Genomic DNA, 22,381 nt, shown 5'->3' with positions numbered 1-22,381 from the left:
AAAAAAAGAGAGTAGAATCTAAAGGGGGCAGTTGAAATACCGGTCAATACCTAGCAGGGGCAAACCAGAAAAGTAGGAAAGCTGGGAGTGAGTAATATCATATAAACAGATAGCCATGAAAGCAATTTGAGAGAAAGAGAGAGAGGACAATGTGTGTAAAAAGTGCGTTTGGCTCACCGTAAATGCAGTGGTGCGTGGCACTACGCCTGGCATGGCACTCACACTTTATGAGGTGTGGAGCGGCCGTCTCCCCTGCCTCTCTGCCAGTTTTAATGATACAGTTTAAATGGAAAAGCTGGAGCTTCAGTCGGCACCAAGGACTCTAGTCCCTCTGGTCCACACACACATACACACACACACACACACAAGCCTAGATGGGCACACATAGCTGTGTACTCACGTGCACACACATCAGCATGATTTCTGGAAATGTTAAGCTATTTTCACAAATCAACAAATATATTTTTTCAGCTAGTCATTTGAAAAGAGTTTGCCATCCCATGCAGAAAGAGTTTACTTTCAAAATATGTAATACAAAATTCATTCATCCTAACCTTAATCAAATTTAATCAAACCTTTCAAAAGTTTTTCAGTTATTTAAATTTTCAAATTTAGAATCTTCTAATGAACAAAAAGCTTTATTTTTTCACAGAAAATGATATGTAGTTTTCATAGGACATGTAGAAATTTGACTTAATGGAAATAATAGTATGTATTGATGTATATGCACACTTTATAAAGTGCATCATATACATGCTATATAGATGATCATAGCCCTAAGATAGAGCTTTGTATGGGGACTGACAGTGGTAAAATCAGGAGGTGAAACTGGCTGTCAGAGCTGTGAAGTCTCCTCAGATCTGCCTTGTGTGCCTGGCCAGTGTACAGACAGAAGAGAAGGTTTTTACCCACACACCTCACCTATCACTGTAACCTCTCAGAGGAGAACATACTGCAGTAATGCAATATTGATCTGACAGTGTGTGTATGTTTGGCTGAGACATGTGCTCACCAAGCTTGTGTACAAGTGACTGAGCTGTGTGGAGTTCGGTGATGTGTGCAGCAATGTTTGTGTGGCTATGGTGTGTGTGTATATGATAGGTAGGCAGCTATGAGAGTGATGCATTAATAAGGAAGAGGTGAGGTGTTACCTTTGGTGCTATTTCTGACACTTCACTGTCAGAGACTTCCTATACAGTGAAGGTCCTGATTGAATGGAAACTAGCAGGTGTCTGTGCACCCTGATTTCACCTTTCACTCCTCTGTATCACTAACATTTTCTCTCTTATTTTCTTTATTTTTTGCTCTCTTACCTTTTTATGCTGAAAAACTTTAGTTCATTAGTTACAGCAATTACTTTTTGATTACTTAATTTCCTGATTTATTTTTTTTGTGTTTAATTTTTATTCGCTATATATAAATATATATATATATATATATATGTATGTAAATATACATATATATATGTATATAAGTTTTTTCTTCTTGATTTACTACAGTAAATGCATCATGCATCATGTTTTACCGCTTTGTGTTGAGGTATGTTTCCCCCTCGGATTAGTTTTCCTTCCCTTTAAAAACTGTTAGTTATGTACATGTAAAGTTAATAACCGAAAACTATTTGATGATTCCTTTTTGGCCAGCACTAATGCACCACTGCCAACATTCCCAAAGTGTTTGATGAATTAGAAAAAATATATATATATATGCCCCCACTGAAAGTTGTTTTAACAATCACAGGCTGGATATTTTTTGACATTTTTGTTTTGATTTTTTTTGTCAATAGTTAATTTGGCAGGAAATCACAACAGGAAAAAAAAGGGTTCAAAAATAGATACATCTGTTTTTGGAAAGCAAAGAGACCATAACCATTATAGTAATACCCACAGTTAAATATCCAGCAGGTCTTGAGGAAATGTAGGACAAATATATTAAAAGAAGCGTAAAAATGAGGGTGGCTTCATGTTGTGTGTGTTCATAATGCAACTTTCCTCCTTACTCAGAGAACTTTGTGTTCCTATTCATTCAAGTTGTTTGTTTGTCAGAGTCTGCAAAGGATAAAGAATCAATATTGTCGTGACATAAGGAATGGAGACAAGATAGCAATAAGAAATGAGCAATGGGAAAGAAAGAAAAAAACAAGAAAAGAACATTCAGATTCGTTTAATGTATTTGTGATGACGTTGAAAGATAAGTTCACATTTTTCAAATTTGTCTCAACAATAAAACACGCATGCCTATATGATCATTTAAACAGCTCTCTGTAATTAAGAGATCCCTTCAGAGACTGCTTCCATTGGAAGGTATAGGGGATAAAATTCCCATCAACTTCTTTGCATTTCCCCAGTCAGTGTCAGCAGATGTAACACTGACATTGAGAAACAACAACACAGAGGGAATTTCATAAAAAAAAAAAAAAAAAATCTCAGTTTGGAAAATCGCCACTTGCGCCCTAGTAAAGCCAGTAATTACAGCAGGTGACACTTGTTTCACAGGCACCTTACTATTGTTTCAGGAGAGACTTGGCAAAATGTGTCCCTTAATTTATTACTAAATAAACACAGTAATGATCTGGTCTGGGTAAACATAAGAGTGAACTAAACTATAAACCGTGTTCCTAACTCTAATATCATTTTTATCGTCACCATAAGTCTCATCCTAATGCAGCCATATGTACTTTATAGCATCAATCACTCACTAATGATTGATCATGCCAAAAATAGTGTCTAATGCTGCGTTTTGCAGCGTGTCTCACTAGTTGGGACTCTGATCGTGCTGGTTTACTGCCAAAAGGTCTTTATAGCACAAAGAGGTACAAGCCACAGCTATTGCAGTGCTAACAGATAAAACACAGTTATCCCCTGTAGTAAAGCAAGAGAGACAACTCGAGTGGAAGAAGGGAACACAAAGCAGGAGGGATTACAAGAAATGTGGCCTTCATGTTGAGAAGCACTAACCACCACATCAGAGAATCTGATATATGAATATGCCATAATTTCAGCTTTTTATGTCAATTTTACTAACAAATTACAACTATAGACAGATATGTATAACACAGAACTAGCTCCAAGCCATAGCAGAAAACTATGAAGTACCCTCTTGAAGTAGAGACAAATGCCTTTGCTTCAGAGGTCTTAAACTGACTTACAAGAAAAAAAAAAAAAAAAATCCAAAATCACACATACACACACAGACACATACACTCACAAAGAAAGTATAGTATATAGACTGACTCATAGGAGCCCAGAAACAGCAGTTATTCCCAGTGCAATAAAACAGGCAGACTAACTAATGGAGCCACCCACACACCAAACATACTTTTTATCACACACTACCGTCAGAAACAAACACACGCACTTATGCACACGCACACACACACACACACACACTCTCTCTCTCTCTTTGTCCCAGCCCACTCATTGCTCGTTAGTTGCTACATCGGGTGGTTGTTTTTGCATTGCTACTGTGACACAGTCTGTCTGCGGCTCGGTGTATCTGCTGAGAACGCACCGCCAAAAATACTTCACTTAACAAACTCTTCTGATTACAGTTTGACTTTCTCGCTGTCTCCTTCTCTCGCTCCTGTCTTTAATCAGCATGTAAACAAGCACAAGGTCATTTTCTTTCTTAAACGAAATGGGTGAGATAAGAGGAGCGTGGCATAGTTAATCCTTTGGACACGCTGATGGAGGAGTTTGTCCCGGTGATGCTCGAGTGTTAATTATGCAAGAATGCATCTCCTCTCATGCTCTTTCTCTCTCTCTCTCTCTCTCATTCACTTTCATGATGACTCATCAGTTTATCTCTTTCTTCTTTTGCTCCTTTTTCATTTTCTCTGGCCTTCTCCCCCTTCCCCCTTTATCTGTCCGCTCTCAAAAACATTAGACATCCCGTCAAGATCCCTGCCTCGAAGGTCCACTTTGTGTGTGTGTGCGCGCGCGCGCGTGAACATGTGTGTCTGTGTGCACCATTGCATGGAGATCTCTTTTGAATCAGCACAAGGTTTACACTCTTCCATATGTGATTAACTGTAGTGTTTGATAACTTGGGCTGCCAGAGTGATTTGCTGAACTCAGCAACATCATGTTTTCTTTACCACTTGTTTTGTCTTGGAACAAATATGTGCAGATTGCCAGAATGAATAGTGAAACTTACCTGACAAGGAGGCAGAAAGCAAGGCCGTGGCATTTTAGGTGGGAATTAAGGAAAGGGAAGAAAGGGAAAGGACAAGGGAAAGAAAAGTACAGTCTTAAAAAAAGTGGTAAATCTTCAGTGCAGCTAAGGAAAAGATGGCTTTCTGAGCTCCTTTTAGGCTGTCAACACATTTCCATTGAAGCATGTTGCTGAAAACTAGATTGAGACATCTTTTGAATATCACCCAACTTTAAATGTAGATTTACACTTTGATCTTGTCAAATTCAGTGAGGTGTTAATTACTATAATCCACAGTATTTTGATGATTTCTGAGGTAAAAAACCTGACTCAAATATTCCTTTTTTGATTTGTTTTTGATTTTTTTTTTTTTTTTTTTTTTTTTTAGGTATTATTGCCAAACAGCCTTATCGTGATGCAACAGAAACTTTGATGTTTAATTAGTTTTGGAAATGTCATATTCTAGCGATAGCAATCCAGCCCGAGTAAAGAACTAAGAGCTATGACAGCACCCGGGCCTCATTTCCATCCTCCGTTCACTATTTGTCAGCCTTCTTCTCTTCCCCAGCAAAGCAGCAGTGTTAACAATGCTGTCCCCACATTTACTAGTTCTGCCTCATTACAGCTAAAGAAGTGGATAAATTAGCGCAGGAGAGCATGCACAGCAGAGTCCGACTCCACCTGTCAGCGAGGGGAAGACAGTGAGTGTGTCGATGTGGGGGGAAGGGTGTGAAGGAACTGCTCAGTTTACAAGTTTTCTACACATAGTAAAACACAAATCTATCCAGTAAGGCTTGTAAAAATTATTACCTGTGGTACATCTCGCAATTTGGAATTCAGAAAAGGTTTTCTCATTTCAGAAATCAAGGATTCACTGTATCCATCATTTTAAAAAGTTCTATAATCTTGTTTTTAATTTTAGCTATCCTGTCCTAATCACTGAGAGTGCTTTCACAGCATGTAGCTTTGAGACTTCCCCTCTTTCTAATCTCATGGATACCAGCTTCCAGAAAATTTCCCAAGATTACAGAGGTTAGGTGTCATTATTAAGAAGAACTTAAAAAGAACTTGCTTTTGTAACTGCAACTTTGCCCATATCGTTCAATAAATTGTGAGGCTTTGTTTTTTTTGTTTTTTTTTTCCACTGGAACAAGCTGGACACCAGCCTGTTTTCCCGGATTACAATGTATGTGCAAGATCTAGAGGACGAATGGACCTGGATGTTCTATTCTCTGAACACCAAAACTCTTTTGACCTGAGGCCTTTAAAAGCACTATCTCTCCTGCTCATCTGTCCAGTGCCTCAGGCCAGCCATCTTTATGAGCTGGTTAAAGGCGCTCTGACAATCAACTATGTTTGTTCCCTGTCCACATACACCAGTAAAAAAGCCCGGCATTCCAGGATGTCCACCCGCCTGTCTGCCAGGATTAACATTTTGCACTCTCCAGGCTTGAAAATCCCATCAGATTTAAAATTAATTTTTGCACAATATTCAGGGCCACCAGCCACATGAGGAGACAATGCTGAGTGCATCCCCAGATTGTGATTCCATTCATTCCCTAATCGGCAGGATGGCCATGCACGGTGCAGCAGCGTACTGAATGCTTTCATCCCAAGGGGATAAGAAAAACAATGGCCCTTTTTAATTTCTTTTCTAACGTGGGCAGCAGAAAGAAAATGATATAGTCGTAATTGATGATGAGGAGCACAGAGAAAGGTCTCACGTCCAGTGCCCAGACCTTTTTTATTTTTTTTTCTTCATAATGGCATCCGCTCAGGGGCACTAGAGGTTGACAAATCTGGCACGAAGGACAAATTGATTGGCAATAGAATGCAATATGTCCCTTAAAAGAATGAGTAGAGGCCCTGTGTGGCCTGAGTAATTAGTTTAAACTGCAGCATGTCTGTCCAGTACTGGACCCACTGGAGATGCGTTCAGTGCACCACTGATAAGACTCTGTATTACTGCAACATACACTTACACTGCTCTCACCTGGAATACATACAACTGAGTATGTATATTAATATACTTTATTTGATATATCAGAATAAAGGAAGAGTTAGGAATGTTCGTGCAAATGTCACGTAACAGCGCACACACTTAAATGTGTGTATGTTTCGGTGTTTACTTGTATGCATGTGTGAGCTTGCATCCTTTACCATCTCACAAGTTCCCCTGAGAAGTCACTAATGAGAAGTCTCTGTTCAGTGAGCAGGTCTTGTCTAATAAAGAGTAAAATAAAGCAACAAGCTTCATAGGGAACCTTTTTGCAATTAAACGTTTTTGGTTATGCATTCTCACTCACTACTACTACATACTCACTACTTCTTTAAGACATTTGTGAATTTAGGCAAGTAAAAACTACAAGAGGAGAAATGCTGGTTGCTTATTCTCAGCGTGCTCTGAGGCAGAGACAAAGACATATGGCAGGTCTATGGTGGCCGCATCTGTGGTGTGATGCAGGGACAGAGTGTCAGGAACACAGATGCACTCGTCCATGGCAGTGTGCTTAGTGACACATAATACTGGTATTTCACAATCTCCACCTGACCCATTTTTGTGTGACACACGCAAGTCAATTTTCTGCACATTTCATGCCAAGAACAGGCAGAAGAAATGTGAGAATCCCAAACATTTTGTTCCTCACTTTGGTGAAAGCTGATTCTTTAAGCGTACCCTCTCAAATCTGACAAAAAAGCACTTCAGAAAGAAGAAATTGGTAACTTTTACTCTTCTGTCATCTTCACTGTTGCGCTCAGCTGCTACATTATCAATACAGTAGTCAGGCGCTGCTAATACTCTCATTCAGAAACCAAGAAATGTGCATCACTTCCCAAACATCTCTACGTAAAAGAGAAGCATAAGGTGTGATCCCAGGGAGGAGAGGAAGAGGAAGAGCACATAAGTGAATAAGAGACAAAGGATCTTTTTTCCTAGAAAATTTTAATTGGCTTTTGGGCTTCAGTAGCACCCAATTAGCATGCTTGTTACATGCAAACACCAAGAGCTAATTGGCCTGAGAGAAGGAAAGCAGCATAGCCTTGAAAAGGAGAGAGCAAGATTTATTTGAGGATTCCAATAGCAGCACATTGGGAGGATATTTGGCAAACAGTTGTAAATAATATTTTGGTTATGCGATTGCAAAATATGACTTTTATCCTTTCTGTCTGTCTGTATCACCCAGATGTTAAAAAAAGAAAATATGATGACTGCAATGAAGTTTATGAGCAATCAAAAAAAAGTATTTGGTCATCAACTTTGTGATCAACACTTTACCTGCTATACACAAACAATCTAGGGAAATGGATTGTACATAAACAACAATTTGGCCGAGTTCTCTGTGTAAATGTCCCAGGAATTAATCATATCGGGAGATAAATCATTCACAGACATGACCTAACCTGTCCACGTACAGTACCACACTGCCCTACCTCAGGGAATTGCTGAATGCGCACGTAAACACAACAGCACTACAAGCTCACCAAGGGCAAGAGACTGAATCTGTGATTACATTTACTGTACAAACCGTAGCAGCAGGATGTGATGCACAGGACATCAAGAGCTCATTATGCTCTTTACATGCAATTAATCAAACAATGTAAACAAAGCTTGCTTCAGCCACAACAGACATAGCCGGATTCCCCAGTGGCAATTCAAATGGGGTACAAGATTCAGTAAATAAAGGAATGTGAATTATAGAAAATTGAAGATTCACAGCCAATCTGGAGATGATATAAGACTCATAGCTTCCTGCTGAGACCACACACACAAACACACATACAAACGCCTCTGCCTTTTCTCTGTCTCACTGTCTCCTCCTTTTGTGAAATGCACACAGTATAAAATATAAATATGAAAATATTTGCACTGAGCATGAGATGTGAGAGAAAAGTATTACACGAAGGACACACAAGTAAAAATCACAAGGTAGATGCTAATGCGGGCAATATACAAGTTCATTCAACTGTGATAATCTGGCATCTTTTCAGGAAAAAATCAGGAAGCAATCATTTTTATTTCTTTTCAAATAAATAAACCACCACCATACGTTTTTTTGCTATATATGCAACCGAAGTTATTATTACACTGCTGTTCATGAAAAACAATGCAATGTTTGCTAAAAAACACTCAAGTCTTTCAAGTCTCTTGTTGTCAACAGAGCTGCCTTACTGGTGTGCTGACATGATGTGAGAGCCCACCAAGTCCCTCCCTCACGATATATTTTCTCCAAACTAAAGCTCATCTACATATAGGAGACATTGCAAACTTGATGAATAAGTTTGATGACTGAGCTATTCTAAACCTTCAGTGTAATCACCAGAAAACACCAACCATTGCATTTTCTTAATCTTAGAACAAGCCTTTTAAATCTACATAGGGAGCGGGTCTCCTTTCATGGCGGCAGACAGGATGTGCTGCCATGTTTCTACAGTAGCCCAAATTGGACAAACCAAAACACTGTGTCTAGACAAGGAATTGTGTTTTGTTTTAAAAGTGACAGCCACCATACCCTCGCTCACATCTAAATCTTTCACATTTTTACACACTGCACCTTTAAAACCAATACATATTCTTATTTGCATTTCACCTCATATGACATGACTGTGCAGCTGCTGTTGCAAATGTGATTTAGGCAGCTTTAGTATTATTTTCTTCACCTCACATTTTATTTAAATATTGTTTCATGTATCTTCTTGTGAGAGAAAGAGTTGATATTTTTCAAATGCCAGATGTCTCGTTGGAACAAAATTTGCATTTAGGTTGCCTGACAGTCACAAAGCCACAACCGGACTGCACAATCATGTCTGCAACACTGTGTGGAGAAGCCACTGAAATGGCAGCATTATACGACTGAGCATCTCAAACCATCAGGCCATGACAATGACAATGAGGCTTGTCCAGAAGTGTCAGCTCTCCTGGTCTTGGTCTGTCTCTGTCTCTCTCTCACTTGTATTATTTTCTCTGTCTGTATTATATATATGCGTGTGTGTGTGAAAACACACTGTTTTCATTCCTTGTTGTGACTTAAGAATTCATTGCCTGGATACTTACCCAAACCTCAACCACTACTTGTCTAACCTTAATCTTAAACTTGGTTGTCAACCTAAAATTTTGTGATTTATCTGGTAGGGACCAGCATCTGAGCCCCACAGTGTGGGTGCAAAAACAGGTTTTGGTCCCTGCAATGTGACTAATACCAGGCACAGGAGCGCGCACACACACACAGAAAGACAAGACGTCTTTATTAGCCTTCTGTATGCAGGCTGTACTCACAAGATTGCAGGACTGACCCCTCGCTGTGAGCTGTACAAGGGAAATGTTTACCCAACCCCAAAGAACATGCCATTAACCTCCTTCTAGATAGAAGACAAACAAGAATGTCCCACTATGTGCAATAAAGACAGGAACACCTATCCGGGACCATCATGACAATCATCTCATTATGAAGCCGCAGGAGGCAGTAACTAGACAGGGAGCCTGGTCTCCCAGGGACTCTTTTGCTGCAGTGTACCAGTGTGCCTAGCATTCAGTGACGTACCTACAATATGCAGTGAAGTGAAAACAACTGATTACCCCAATATTAGAGAAAAATATAAAGCCCCCAAAATCGATCAGCACCCTCTGCACCCTGAACTATTCCCTATCCCTACTCTATTCCTATCCTCCTTCCTGTCTCTCCGCTCATACCTCATTCTGTCTCTCCATACCTCTCTCCCTCCCTGGAGATTTAGATGGATATACTGAGGCTGTGATTAAAGCCCGCACCTGGGAGGGTGTCTCCGAATGGCCAGTAAGAAGCCTGGGCACTGGAGCAGCTTTTCCTTCTTAGAGACCCACGGGCATAATTCAATCACACCTTGATAATTCCCCTGATGTGAGAGTCAAATCCCCCTCACACGAATCAAGTAAAGATAGACACCACACACTCATGCTCATCCCAGATTGAGGGGCTCCTCCTGGGTGGGCTTAAGAGCCCACTACTGGGTACATTTTACCTGTGTCGTTTGAAGAGGCCATTATTTTAATTGAAAAAGTTACCCGCCCGCCAAAGGCAAACAATAGAAGACGATGGGGGAAAAAAAAAACTGGGGAGAGAATTAAAACAAAAACACCAGATGGTGATATACATGGTAAAAATGATTGTTTATACTTACTGTTTGATTATATGTGATAATGAGAGTGGGATTCCTCAAGGCAATTAGTGTCTGCAGCAGCCATATTGTGAGAGGACAGGGGAAGGACGGCACGGGCTGTTATGAAGGAGCGCTTATCAAATATCTCCGCCGGGGTGATTAGTGTAATAAGACACTGCAAGGTGAGATAGGCCACTCACACTCTTTTAGTATGTCTGTGTGTGTGTGCATGTGTGTGTGTAGGTGACTGGGTGAGAAAATGTGTGTTAGATGAAAGAGGCTGAGCGAGTCTAAGGAAAATATGCATGGCTCTTTCCATCTGCTTCCATATCTGTGTGTTTCTCCGAATGTGTGTTCTAATATATACTCTGTCCCCGTGTGTATGCGTGTGTGTGCAAATATATAATTCCTAGGTTAATGTAGGGTCCCATGCCATGCTGGATGCCCCAGGGGCTTTAGCCTATGACACAGGGCAGATTGGGGGCACTTACCCCTGGCAGAGTCTTCTGTTCATGGAGGGCGCTCTGGGCCTTCAGTGCTGACTCTCTGGCACAGTATGTTAGAAAGGCACATCCTACAGTATCAGGGAGACAGGAGAGACATAGGTTTATTCCACCAAGTACACACCATCATTAATAATACAAAGAGGTAGAAAAAAGTTATGATGAGAGAATTTATGGTCACATTTAAAAGAAGAGTATGTTTTAGGGCACTTAACAGTCATAAGAGACCACACATAAAATCCCAAAAGTATAGTCATATTTTTGTCAATATGATAATTTCAGCATTCGAGAGATTCAGCATTTAGGACCCATCAGGTTCAATGTCTAAACCGCAAAAATACTGATTGTAAAAGGCAAACACAACAGCCTTAGAGGATTAAAAAGAAACTTTCTATTTTCTGTGCCACCTTTATATAAGCCCATTTGGACTGCACAAAGTGAACTCAAAAGCTGATTATAGAATGTAACTATGTTGAGTCAAATCTGATTTCCATTGGATAGCTCTACTATAAAACTCCCAACAAGTTGCAATGTAAAGCTGTGAACCCAGACTAACGCCTCTCTTTCGATGTTTGCTCGTAGATAAAGCATCCCGACAGTCGACTTCCAAAAACCACATTACAACCTTTCAAATGGACCCAGAGATTTATGATTTCACTAAAGTGATTCCAGCCCAAACATGGTCATAATATAAGACTTACTGGAGTTTTACAAGCTAAAGCCAAAAACATGTATAATAATAAAATAGAATTCATATACTCCACTGACAATTGGAATGTGGTTGTCTGAAGTTAATAGCACTATAGCCTCAGAGAAAATAACATGCTGGTTGAAAAGGGAGATTAAAATTTTACACTTTTTTTTTTTTTTTCAAATTGACAGCCCCTTCAGATTAGATTTGCAAAAGTCATGCATATCTTCACAGTTTATCTGAATTAAATGTTTGCCATGTTGCTTGTATTACTTTTTAATCTTATTGTCAGTTTTCCAGTCAGTTTAATAGAGTAAAATGAGCTACGTAAAATAAAATAACAAAATTTTCATCTTGAAAAACCAGCGTGTAACTGTAAGTAAAGTTGAATGGGAGCAGTGATATAAAAAGTCTTGGTCCCACTCATGCCATGACTTTTTATTCACTTACTAAAAAATATGTGTAAAACTTCCTGATTACTTTAATAGTTACTGAACCACAAAGAGGAGGAAAAAGTATAAACAGTATGCTTGCTTTTTAGCTGCCAAGTAATTAAAAACCTCTGATGATGAGCTGAAGCCGTACCCTCACACATCTCTGGAATCTGTTCTTCAAGTTGGAAAATTCAGGAAAACAAAATGAATATGCATGCAAATAAATAACAAAAATGTGACAGCTTTTATTAGAGAGTGATTGGTTGCTCTGTTACATGCTTGGCAGAGCTGACAGTGGGTGACCCCGTTCAGAAGAGGTTTTGCACTATGCAGCATAATTTCCCATTACTACATGTCACACCTGCTGCCAAGGATTCCCATGGGTGAAGAGAGAGACACACACTCACACCCGGTATGCACCCATCACCCCTGAAACTCAGCAACACACTCTGGCGCCAGTCCAAGAGAGCTCCCTTTCACGACAACCTTCACCCACCTCCACAACTAGGCAGTTACTCAAGAGGAAAAATCACCTAAATGATGCTGATGAAACAGCATGCCACACAGCAAAGCAGAAAAGTTTGGGAGCCTGGGGAAACACTCTTCATCCTCTGTGACATTACAAAACTGTGGAACATGAACGAAGGCCTCCCCAGGGGCACGTCCTAGCAATGACTTATGGGTGTCGTAGGATATTGCTGGCAATCTTCTTCTGCCACTGCTCTAACCTTTTTTTTCATATAACTGCTTGCAGATGTTTAGATTTCATCACATGATGTACTGTAGTATTAATTAAAAAATGACCCAACCAGAGATAAGCAGTCATGATGTTTTTTCTAGCCAAAGTTTACAAGTTGTGTATTTTTGAGCCGTTGTCCTTCCAGTAGCTGGGGATTGTGCCGCATCCTTTTATGAAACACAAACTGCAAAAAATGTCCAGCATCCTGCTAAAAATTAAAAATAACATATAATGGTTATATTATTTCATAAAAAAATATGTTGTTTTAACATTTTCTTCTTTCTTAGAAATGTGTAACAATTATTTTACTTAAGGAGAGTTTTGAATGTAGAATTTGTACTTCTTCCATTATTGTTCAGTTCTTCCAAGGGCATGCTCAAATCGAGTAAAACTCTTGTCTTCAAATTGCGATTTCTTTCTGCTTCAAGAAAAATAGCATTTGATATTATTAGTTCAAACTGGACTTTTTTCTGCAGCATAGCCTTGAACGTTCAGGCCTGCTGCAGGGGCTGTCTGGGCTTACTCACAGCGGTGGAAAATCAGCAGGACTTTAGGAAAACTTCAGATTCAACAGTGCTGGCTCAGGGGGACATCTGAATCCCAAAGCAGTCAGTGATAGAGAAAGCCAGTTGTGGAACAGATGAGCACCCACTTTTCAAAAACATGAGGCAAGGCACAATAATACTGTTTGAGAGGAGGTAACACAAACGTAGCAGCTGGTTGCAGGTTAGGGCTGTCACTTTAAAATTTGAAGTAGACTAAATGTTATGAGAGTACCTTCATACTTGTGTGTTATTCCACATTGTTGTCCCCTTGGTATTGTATGCAATCATGCAAATGGCCCTTTCAAAAGCATGCCGCTTTTATTAGGCTGGAAAGCGCACACTGATTATGAATGTGTGCAAAACAAAAGAATGCAAACATGATGCTCACACTGTGATGTGTTAGATGACTTCAGGGAACCAAAGGTTTAAGTCTATAACAGTCACGTAAAGTACATATTATTAGAAGAAACAAAAGGATAAACACTTTCACTGCTTTCAACTGATGTTTAAGATTCCCTCATTTTCAACAAATAATTCAGATACCATTTAAACCTTCCCCATATGAATTAAAGTCTGAATGAAAAAAAAAAAAAATTCTAAAGACTGGAGGAAAACATTAAATAGAAAGAAGAGGAAAAAATGGCCCAGGTTCTGAAATGAAATGTAAGCTCTGTTACTTGTTCAACAGGTGGCTTTCTGTGATGAGAAGGTTAAGTGGGGTGAAAAAATACTTTGGTAATTAAAGACAATTTACCACAATACAATTTCAGTGAGGGACAAAAGTTCAACAAATTATATTTAAGGCAAATGGAGAGGTAAACCCTACAAACTAGCTCAAAGAGAAAGCAGGAAATGTGGAATGTGTTGTTGCATTTGCTAGACACATTTCGGTAATTACTTAAAGAACTTTCCCCCTGTAACACTTCTTCTAACAATTTGTTTTAAAATGGAAATTAGTATGTGCTTACAATTGCATGCATCCAGGCATTAAGAGTAAATTGTGCTTTTTTAAGGCATCACGTACCTGTAATTGAAATAAGTCCAGAACAAATTTGTATAAAATTTCAATTCATTAGCAGTGAATTTATAAATCATGAGGAATTTGCTCACCTTCTGTCTGCTCATACATGTCTGAATCAAGGATGTTCATTAAACTGGGAAAAGAATGCAAATTAATTTCCCCAAAAGATTTAGGCACAAAGAAATTATGTAAAACAACTGGATGCTGCCGAATGTGACAGTCTGACCTTCTCATGGGCACAGAGACAAAAACAATCATGCACCGCTTTATGTTTCTGTGTTAACCGCACTATTACCTGCAGAGCATTTTTCCATCTTTCAGTCATTCTATCTATCCTCACTCGGAGCAGGCTGTTCAGAGCAGTTAGCTGTCTGGTTCACACACAGCCTCCTTTCTAATGATCAAAGAGGTCATCTGTAGACTTAAGCTACACCTGTCACTCAACTCACACGAACTGTCAGTCACTGTCCAACACGTCCTTTACAACGCTCACAGTGTAGATAGAAAAGAAAACATGCAGGGATGTGTAACTAAGTGGCTGTTACTGAAAACCAACAGAACTGAATGTTGCACAAAACCAAAACACTGTCTATAAATTGAAAAGACACGTTCAAGGATTTGTTGTACAGTATTTTGTGACTCATTTGTAATTAGATATTAGTGCCCTACAGTGGTTTACTTTTGACATTTGAATGCCTAAGAGGGTTTTTTATGTCAATTTGTCAGGCTATTTATAGCCAATTACACTGCACGGACCTACCGAGGAGAGCAGAATGGATGAGGATATTTAACAACTCTTTGTATCTTTTCCTTCTGGCTGTGTGGTGCAGCTGAGAGTCCCTCCTCTCAGCATCAGAGACGGATTGATAGATAACGCTACTCAAGCAAAAGATTTGCCCCCCACTAACATTCAGCATGTCTGAACAATGCATGTGTTCTGGCACTGACACTAAGTATTATGATAATGTAGTGCTCAGCGAAATGATGGATGTTAAACAGCACGACCTGGCTGCACCACACACTGATGAACACCATGCCCGCCAATAGTGTCAAGTCATCCCACACACTGTATAAGGCTCCCTGACGACGCACAAACTACAGAACGACATTAAAGGAAATAGTGTCTAACAACTACAGGCTATAATCATTGGTGAAAGAAACAAACCATTCTTTGAACAGACATCAACGTAGAGCTACACTCACATTTGAAGTGTACAGGGAAATATAACATGCAACATTTCCCAATGCAAGCAAGCACAAAACATTAAATAAACACGATGCAGGACAAGCTACATGAATTAGTCGTGAGCAAACATGACATATTCTGATATGCCCTTAAATCCTTAATTATGGTGCAATTCTGTATCACAGGATGCAGTGCTGCAAATCATCAATTAGGTATGGTTTAATAACTCATACCAACAGCCATATACATCATCTATCTGAAATCAAATCTTTCTCGAACACAAACTAAGCTCAAAGAAGGATTTCAAAGTAGTAGTCAAACTAAATTTATGGCACTGCACTAAATCTTTATGAACTTTATGTTTTTAGGGATTGTGGAGCCAAGCTGATTATGTCCTCCCCCACGCTTCTGTTGCTCTGCTGTGAAAAATGTTTGTGTTACTGTTTGTTGATGAAATGTGGATTGAATTTGTAATAATGTTACAACATTTGGAGCCTCCCGGGCCTTTGACTCAACAGCTAACCATTATCTACTAGCATATTATGCATTTCAGTGTACCAAACAGAACACAAACTACATTTTAAAAGACTATGGAACAAATGCTGTATACTGTGAATAAAGAGTTACTGCAAAACCTTATAAATCAAGCATTATACTACTACAATGTGAATTATATTTAACACTTGCCTATGTAGAGTATTTCAGATTTAACTAAAACTATCCACTGGGCTGTATAAAGATAAAGCTATATCGAACCTCAGTGGAGGGATTTCTGCCAGATGGCAGTGATTCAACCCAAACCCAAGAAATGTTTGCTATGAGAGCAGCAATAGAAAAGCAAAACAATAACATTGTGGGGCAAAACCAAAACAATGAGCTGAAAGATGCTAAAAATCTCTGTAGCGTTGTGGGGAATCGCAGAGTTAGGTTAGTAAAAAAGTAGTCATGAGAACCACTGTCAAAACAAAAACTACAGTTTTGCATAGTTTACGTGCTTTCAAGAATCCTAAAGCAGTTAAGTGCCTTTGATTATCGGGATATCTACATGCTGAATAATATCAGTAGAATCTGATAATGTTGGGTGTTAAGTCAAAATCCAACTAGTTATATCCACAGTGCCACTGTGCCACAACTGTGCAGCTACAATAGATAAATATATGTTCAATATTTACCAGTATAGCAGTTGTTTAAACATTTTATTTCATTATTGTTGCTTTGGAAAGTCAATTTATTATTACAGTTAAATTAGAATTTCAATAGAAAGTTATAGGTCTGTTTATGTGGCCAGATATTGTACTAACCTTGAGTTGTGCTGGTTACAACACACTTCAAATTAAACAAATATATGCATTTGCAAACAACTGTTAAGTAATTCATTCATTTTATTTTTAATTCTCCTGCAAAAGTTTCTCTCAGTTTCAGAGTAGCTGGTCAGTCAACATTTTTAACTGCTCTCCCTGAGTGACTCGGCTGATGAAACACTATACTTACTTCTGTAACAACACTAATCCCTTTTTTTTTTTTTTTTTTTTTTTTTTGTCCTGTACTTTCTTGCTTCAGCCCACAGGTATCACACATTGACACAGCAGGAGGCATGAACATGGTTTAGGTGAGTGGTCAATAAGAAAAACTCATCCGTATAATGCATTGGTGAAATCTTATTAAAAGTGCACGCCTGTGCTCCCAAAGTGACTTTGAATGTCATGCGGGATGAAGTGGCCATAATGCATACATCAGAGTGGCCTTGGTTGGAAGGATGAATTGGCATACAGTCTGGCTTTGGAACAGGATTATCCGTTTCAGGGCACCCATCCTCCAGAGTGTTGACATTCAGGGATGGCCGAGGACAGGCGTAAACAACACAAACATCAGAAATATTGTTTTAATCGATCACCCAAAGGGGAACAGTGGAAAGGGGAGGAGCAGGTTGACCACCAGCTACTGATGACTGGAGGAACAGGTGGTGCATGGAGACCTTCAGCTCTGCACATACAACGGAGCAATATTGAGCCCACATTCATTTCTCCCACTAAAGTGCTACACTTGTGCTGATCAATAAGATCATGAACTGTAGCCAGTGACATACATATCCTGCGTTTTGAATACATTATTTTGACTGAACATGAACTGAACTGTGAATTCAGTGCCACTCTCGCTGGTGTGTATATGAGTCGTTGTGTATGTGGGTGTGTGATTTTAATTTGTATTTGTAATTACAACATTAAGAATCTAGCAAATTATCTACAAAATAGCATCAGTGACAATTAGAAGTATCAGAGTTTTATTTTCAGTAGAGCACTTTGCTTTGACCTATGACAAAATAACAATATGCAGACTCTATACACTCTGTTTATGATGACATGGATTATAATGGAAGCTTGACCTTATTTTACATTTCCATTCCTATCAAATTCCTTCATAATATATCACCAGTCAAAAGCTAAAAAGTTATAACTAGTAATCGCATAATGATTATTAGAAGAGTAATAGAAACAGCTGTGCAATTCAAGGCTTGTAATAAATGATGGATAAACACTGACAAAGCAACTGGGAACAAAGTCATTCCCTTTCAAAATTTGGTCAAATTTATTTTTAACAGTTTCTGTCATAAACCTAGAAACAGCAAAGGAGTCATGCGTAGAGCAGTTAGATGGTGTTTCAACTTGATATTTTGGGCTGGATATGTTTTTTTGTAACTAAAAAAAAAAAAAACCTTCCAACCCTAACTACACTCTGGCATTCATTATTATAACTACCATTACCACTGATCGATCCCTGATTATCCGTGGCCCTTCTGACTAATTACTAAGTGAATATTGATCGTGGCCGGTTTGGACAATGAGGCGGGCAGGGCTGTGAGAACAGAACGAGCGAGAAGACCACGCACGCTGGATCTCAGCCTCTACTATTATCCTGCTTTTGTACTTCCTGACTGCAACCCGCCCACGGAGCAGCATTACAATACAGCTGCCATGTAAATAGTATTTTCCACAGCGAATGACGTCCGAAAAGTAGGTTGCATATTACCCTGCTGGAAGGTCAAAGCAACATGCCAGCACCACTTTCATCAGCGATGCTGATTGTCTGATAATGATTTGCATTTTCCGCTGGCCCTGAAAGCATTTATTTCTCTCCGACAAATGGACTGAATGGAGAGCAGCTTTTTTCCCCCTTTATTTTTATTTTTTATTTATTAATTTATTAATTTTTTTTCAGTTGTGAAGAAATGTATGCAGCTACAGAAATGACACAGCCTCCCGGTGCGCTGGCCAGTCCCGCCCCCTTTAAACTGGGATGCTCAGCACATGATAGTCAATGTAAACACACAAAGGCGTTTTCAGCTGTAGTATTCACGTGGACGCGGTAACAATTAACCCTGCGCTTACAAACCGCTCACCTCCACGTGTTCTCCCTTTCACGCCTCACATATTGATGTCTGTGCGTGTGTGTGCGTGTGCGTGTGCGTGTGTGTGTGTGTGTGTGTGAGAGAGAGCGAGGGAGAGAGGGCTCTACGGGGCTTCTACTCTGTCCCAAACATCTGCAAATGAACACACTTTTCATGCTCTCTGTTCCGCACCTGAGCTGGGACGCTCTTTGGTTTCTTTCTCTCTATTGCATTTGATTTCTAAAGGAAGAGGAAAGTAAAGAGACCAAATAATAATAATAATAATAGTAATAGTAATAACCAACCTTTATGCATTCCCGTAAACCTGTCTTTCAGTACAGTGAGTTCGTATATCTTTCCGAATTCCTCAAACAGGGGTTTCAGGTCTTTTTCCTCCAAGTTTCTGGGAATCTGCCCGATGAAAAGCTTGATGGCGTCGTGGTCCTTCATTGGAATGGTGTTCTGGCCGATGGTAAGCCCGTTCATCCTGCCGGCGCTGTTCGTGGTGCTGAATCCATTCTCTTGCTGCACTCCGTTTGCAGTGACTGTAGCCATCTTTCCTCAATGGGCCGGCGGGCTGCTCTCTCTCTCTCTCTCTCTCTCTCTCTCCTGCACAGTGCACACTCCCCCCTCCCCCTTTCTGTTATATTTTCCTTTCTCCCCACTCCTCCGGTTTTCCCTCCCCGTATTCTCTCCTCCCTCCATTTCCGTTACAGCCCAAGCCCCCTTGTTTGGAATCAGCTTTATTTATTTTTTCTTATGCTTTATGTGTTTTCATTTTTTTTTTGTAATACCCCCCTCCCCCTCTCCCCCTTCAGCTGCAACTCTGTTTGTGACGTCAACTCGTACTCGTACACGGAACGGGCCCCGCCCAGCAGACAATTTGCATAATAAGCCCAGCCAATGGGAGAGCGGGATGGCTCAGGGCCCCACAGGGCAGAGTAAGAATGCAAACATTTGTGTAGAGTAGAAAGCTTGGGACATTTAAATGGTGCAAAGCCTTCGTGCTAGTTTTCCTGCCTTTCACAAGCCCTTTAGTTTTGTTGTAGCAGCAAGATAAAATTGGGGTTGGTTTGGGGGGCCATGGTAGCTTTGTAAAAACAGCTCATATAATTGTACCCTAATAATACCCTTTGTGGTGCTCAGTATTTGTTGTGGTTAATATTTAAAGAAAACAATAACAAATACACTGTTAAATCAGATTTTAAAATTGTGGCTCTAAATAATTTATTGTTATATTTGCACTGATTTATAATTTTAATATATTTTAATACTTTGTATATTGTACAATGGGGGATTTAAAATATGTAGACCTTGTTACTAAGGAGCCCTGTCCTCATAACACTTCTGGACTGCTGAACCCAGGTGTTCACATGTTCTGTTTTTTTTTTTTTTTATTTTTATTCCTCTGAGATAAATAATTGCATTCATCTGGCATACTGGGCATAAAAAAGTCCCTGTCAGATGTTTAGAAAGAAAACCAGCAGGGCTGTAAGCCCCGAGGACCAGTCATGAAAGACACTGCTGTGAAACCTTGTAGAAATGGTCTCTACAGCAGGGTTCCCAGTCCTAGTCCTTGGGAGCCAGGGCCCTGCTGACTTTCATTCTAACCATCTAACAGGGACTTTTTTAAACCTGGGATGCCAGGTGAATGCTATTAACTACCAGAAGAAGATGTATTGCTTTATGGACTTGTTCAAATGACCCGATGTGCTGTATATTCTTCATGGTATAGTTATGAACCCTAAAAGTATAACATATTCCACACATTTAAATAAAATCTGTTGTTTCAGACTATTACTTTTTTAAATATTGCAGCTTAAACATAACATTTAGTGAGTACTTTGTGATAAAAATCTATAAAGAAAAAAAGAATATCCAGCATTTGCAATGAAATATTTTTCTCATGTACATAGATATCCACAGAATTTCATAAACATAACAAAATAATAACAGAGTATACAACAGAACAGATCTAAGTTTTTTTTTAAAAAGTACCAAAAGGTCCTGTATTCCCACAGGGCAATCTGGAAAAGTGAGAGTGTGATGTCAGCCTTGTGTGATGGCCTTGGAGGGGGTCACGATTTTGCCCAGATAAAGTATTGGATTTAATGAATTGCTCAAGGACACTTTAGGAGCAGAAGCTAAGATGAGGCTTGAAATCTCCTCTTGCTGAGTCAGGCCGTTGCCCTGATACCACCCGAACTGCATGTATAAAGTTTATAAGGTAAACATTTGTATCACTAAATCTAGAGGATATTGACAGTTATTTTAGAGTGTACCCTTGTGTCTGACTGTCATCTTTCTCAAATATGCACCCTGTTTTCATATGTTTTGTGATCTTTCTACATATTTTATGAGTTTCTTCAATGAAGCAGTAGGAATTCTGAAAGCTCACTGGTACTTTCCAAATATCAGGCATGTTCAGCTGTTGTGAACCTCAGTTGTTCATTTAAAAGGAGAAGATTGAGCTTGGTCAGGTGCTTGGATCTAAGGCATATTTAGGTGAATAATTAAAAAGTTTGCAGCATGCTATAATGCAACACCCAGCAGCCTTTGTAGCATTACAGTATTTAAAAACAAATGTGCTTCACTTTCTCAACTGCATGAAAATAATGTGAATAGACGGGGGGAAGTAAGGACAGATGAGCATTGCAGTTTGGAGTTATGTCAGCTAAAACCTTCAAATTCAGAGCGGGCTTGTGTCACTGTCCATGGTGCTGAATCAGCGTTACTATTCAGAGACTATTCTGAAACTGATTGTTGAAGCCACAATTTTAACAGTAGCCTACACTTTTGCACTACAAATACCATATACTTTTCTTTACAGTGAATGATGCATTCAGTGCCACTCTCCAAAGAATAGTTTTGTTTGTTATTATTCACACAGTTTATTCTATACACAGAAATGTCTAATTAGTGCAAATGGGAATATAACATCAATACGAGGGGAGTCTAGCTCATACTGATATGTGGAATTAAGCTTGATATGACAGGATTTCTTTGAATCATATCATGTATCGATAATTGATTCTATGGGGATGTTTATTATGGAAATGGTTAATAAGAGCTGCATGCTACCATATAGAGTAATAAGAACTGCTTAAGTATTCTTGTCTAAGACACAGAGTCTGTGACACCTCCAGAGGTGTTGTTCTGTAGTTGAGTCTGACCTTTGATCCCTTTGTGGAATTGGGAAGCAAAGACAAAACATGTCTTCTGGGATCAGTAGGGGATGACAAAAAACAAACAAACAAACTGTATATCTACTATAGAAATGCATTCAACAGACATGCCTAACCTCTGTTGGGTCAGAATTAATTGGCTAGAAAAAAGATGTAATTAAATTGTAGTGATTTGTTTGTTCTGCTGTTTCTGCTAATTAGTAGAAGAAAGTTGGCTCATAATAATATTTAAAATAGTGAGTGCATATCTATCTATCTATCTATCTGTCTATCTATCTGAGTCAAGCATTGCTAAAAACACTGTAAATTATCTGCTTGCAGTCATATGCTTGCAGTTGAATCATATATTATTTTATACCTAATGTTATCATATTTACTCTGATTAAAACATCTTTGTCATGGAAA

General features: G+C 39.2%; 1 protein-coding gene across 10 annotated transcripts in view; it reads right to left on the bottom strand.

The window, feature by feature from the left end:
• The window catches only part of celf6 (CUGBP Elav-like family member 6), a 125,088-nt gene extending 105,742 nt beyond the window's left edge, over positions 1-19,346 (bottom strand). For 6 of the 10 annotated variants that reach the window (XM_026294027.1, XM_026294024.1, XM_026294026.1 and 3 more), the window contains exons 1-2: positions 19,097-19,241; positions 10,779-10,861 (exon numbers count right to left, since the gene is read on the bottom strand). In XM_026294027.1, coding sequence (XP_026149812.1) covers positions 10,779-10,861; positions 19,097-19,241 — 228 coding nt within the window. Of the gene's footprint in view, positions 1-10,778; positions 10,862-19,096 lie in introns of all 10 variants that reach the window. The other 4 variants (XM_026294030.1, XM_026294032.1, XM_026294023.1 and 1 more) reach the window with 3 other exon arrangements.
• Between the last annotated feature and the right edge of the window lie 3,035 nt (positions 19,347-22,381).

The sequence above is a fragment of the Mastacembelus armatus genome, chromosome 3 (assembly GCF_900324485.2).
Source record: "Mastacembelus armatus chromosome 3, fMasArm1.2, whole genome shotgun sequence".
NCBI classification, from domain to species: Eukaryota; Metazoa; Chordata; class Actinopteri; order Synbranchiformes; family Mastacembelidae; genus Mastacembelus; species Mastacembelus armatus.
This window is presented reverse-complemented; position numbering and strand designations above follow the sequence as displayed.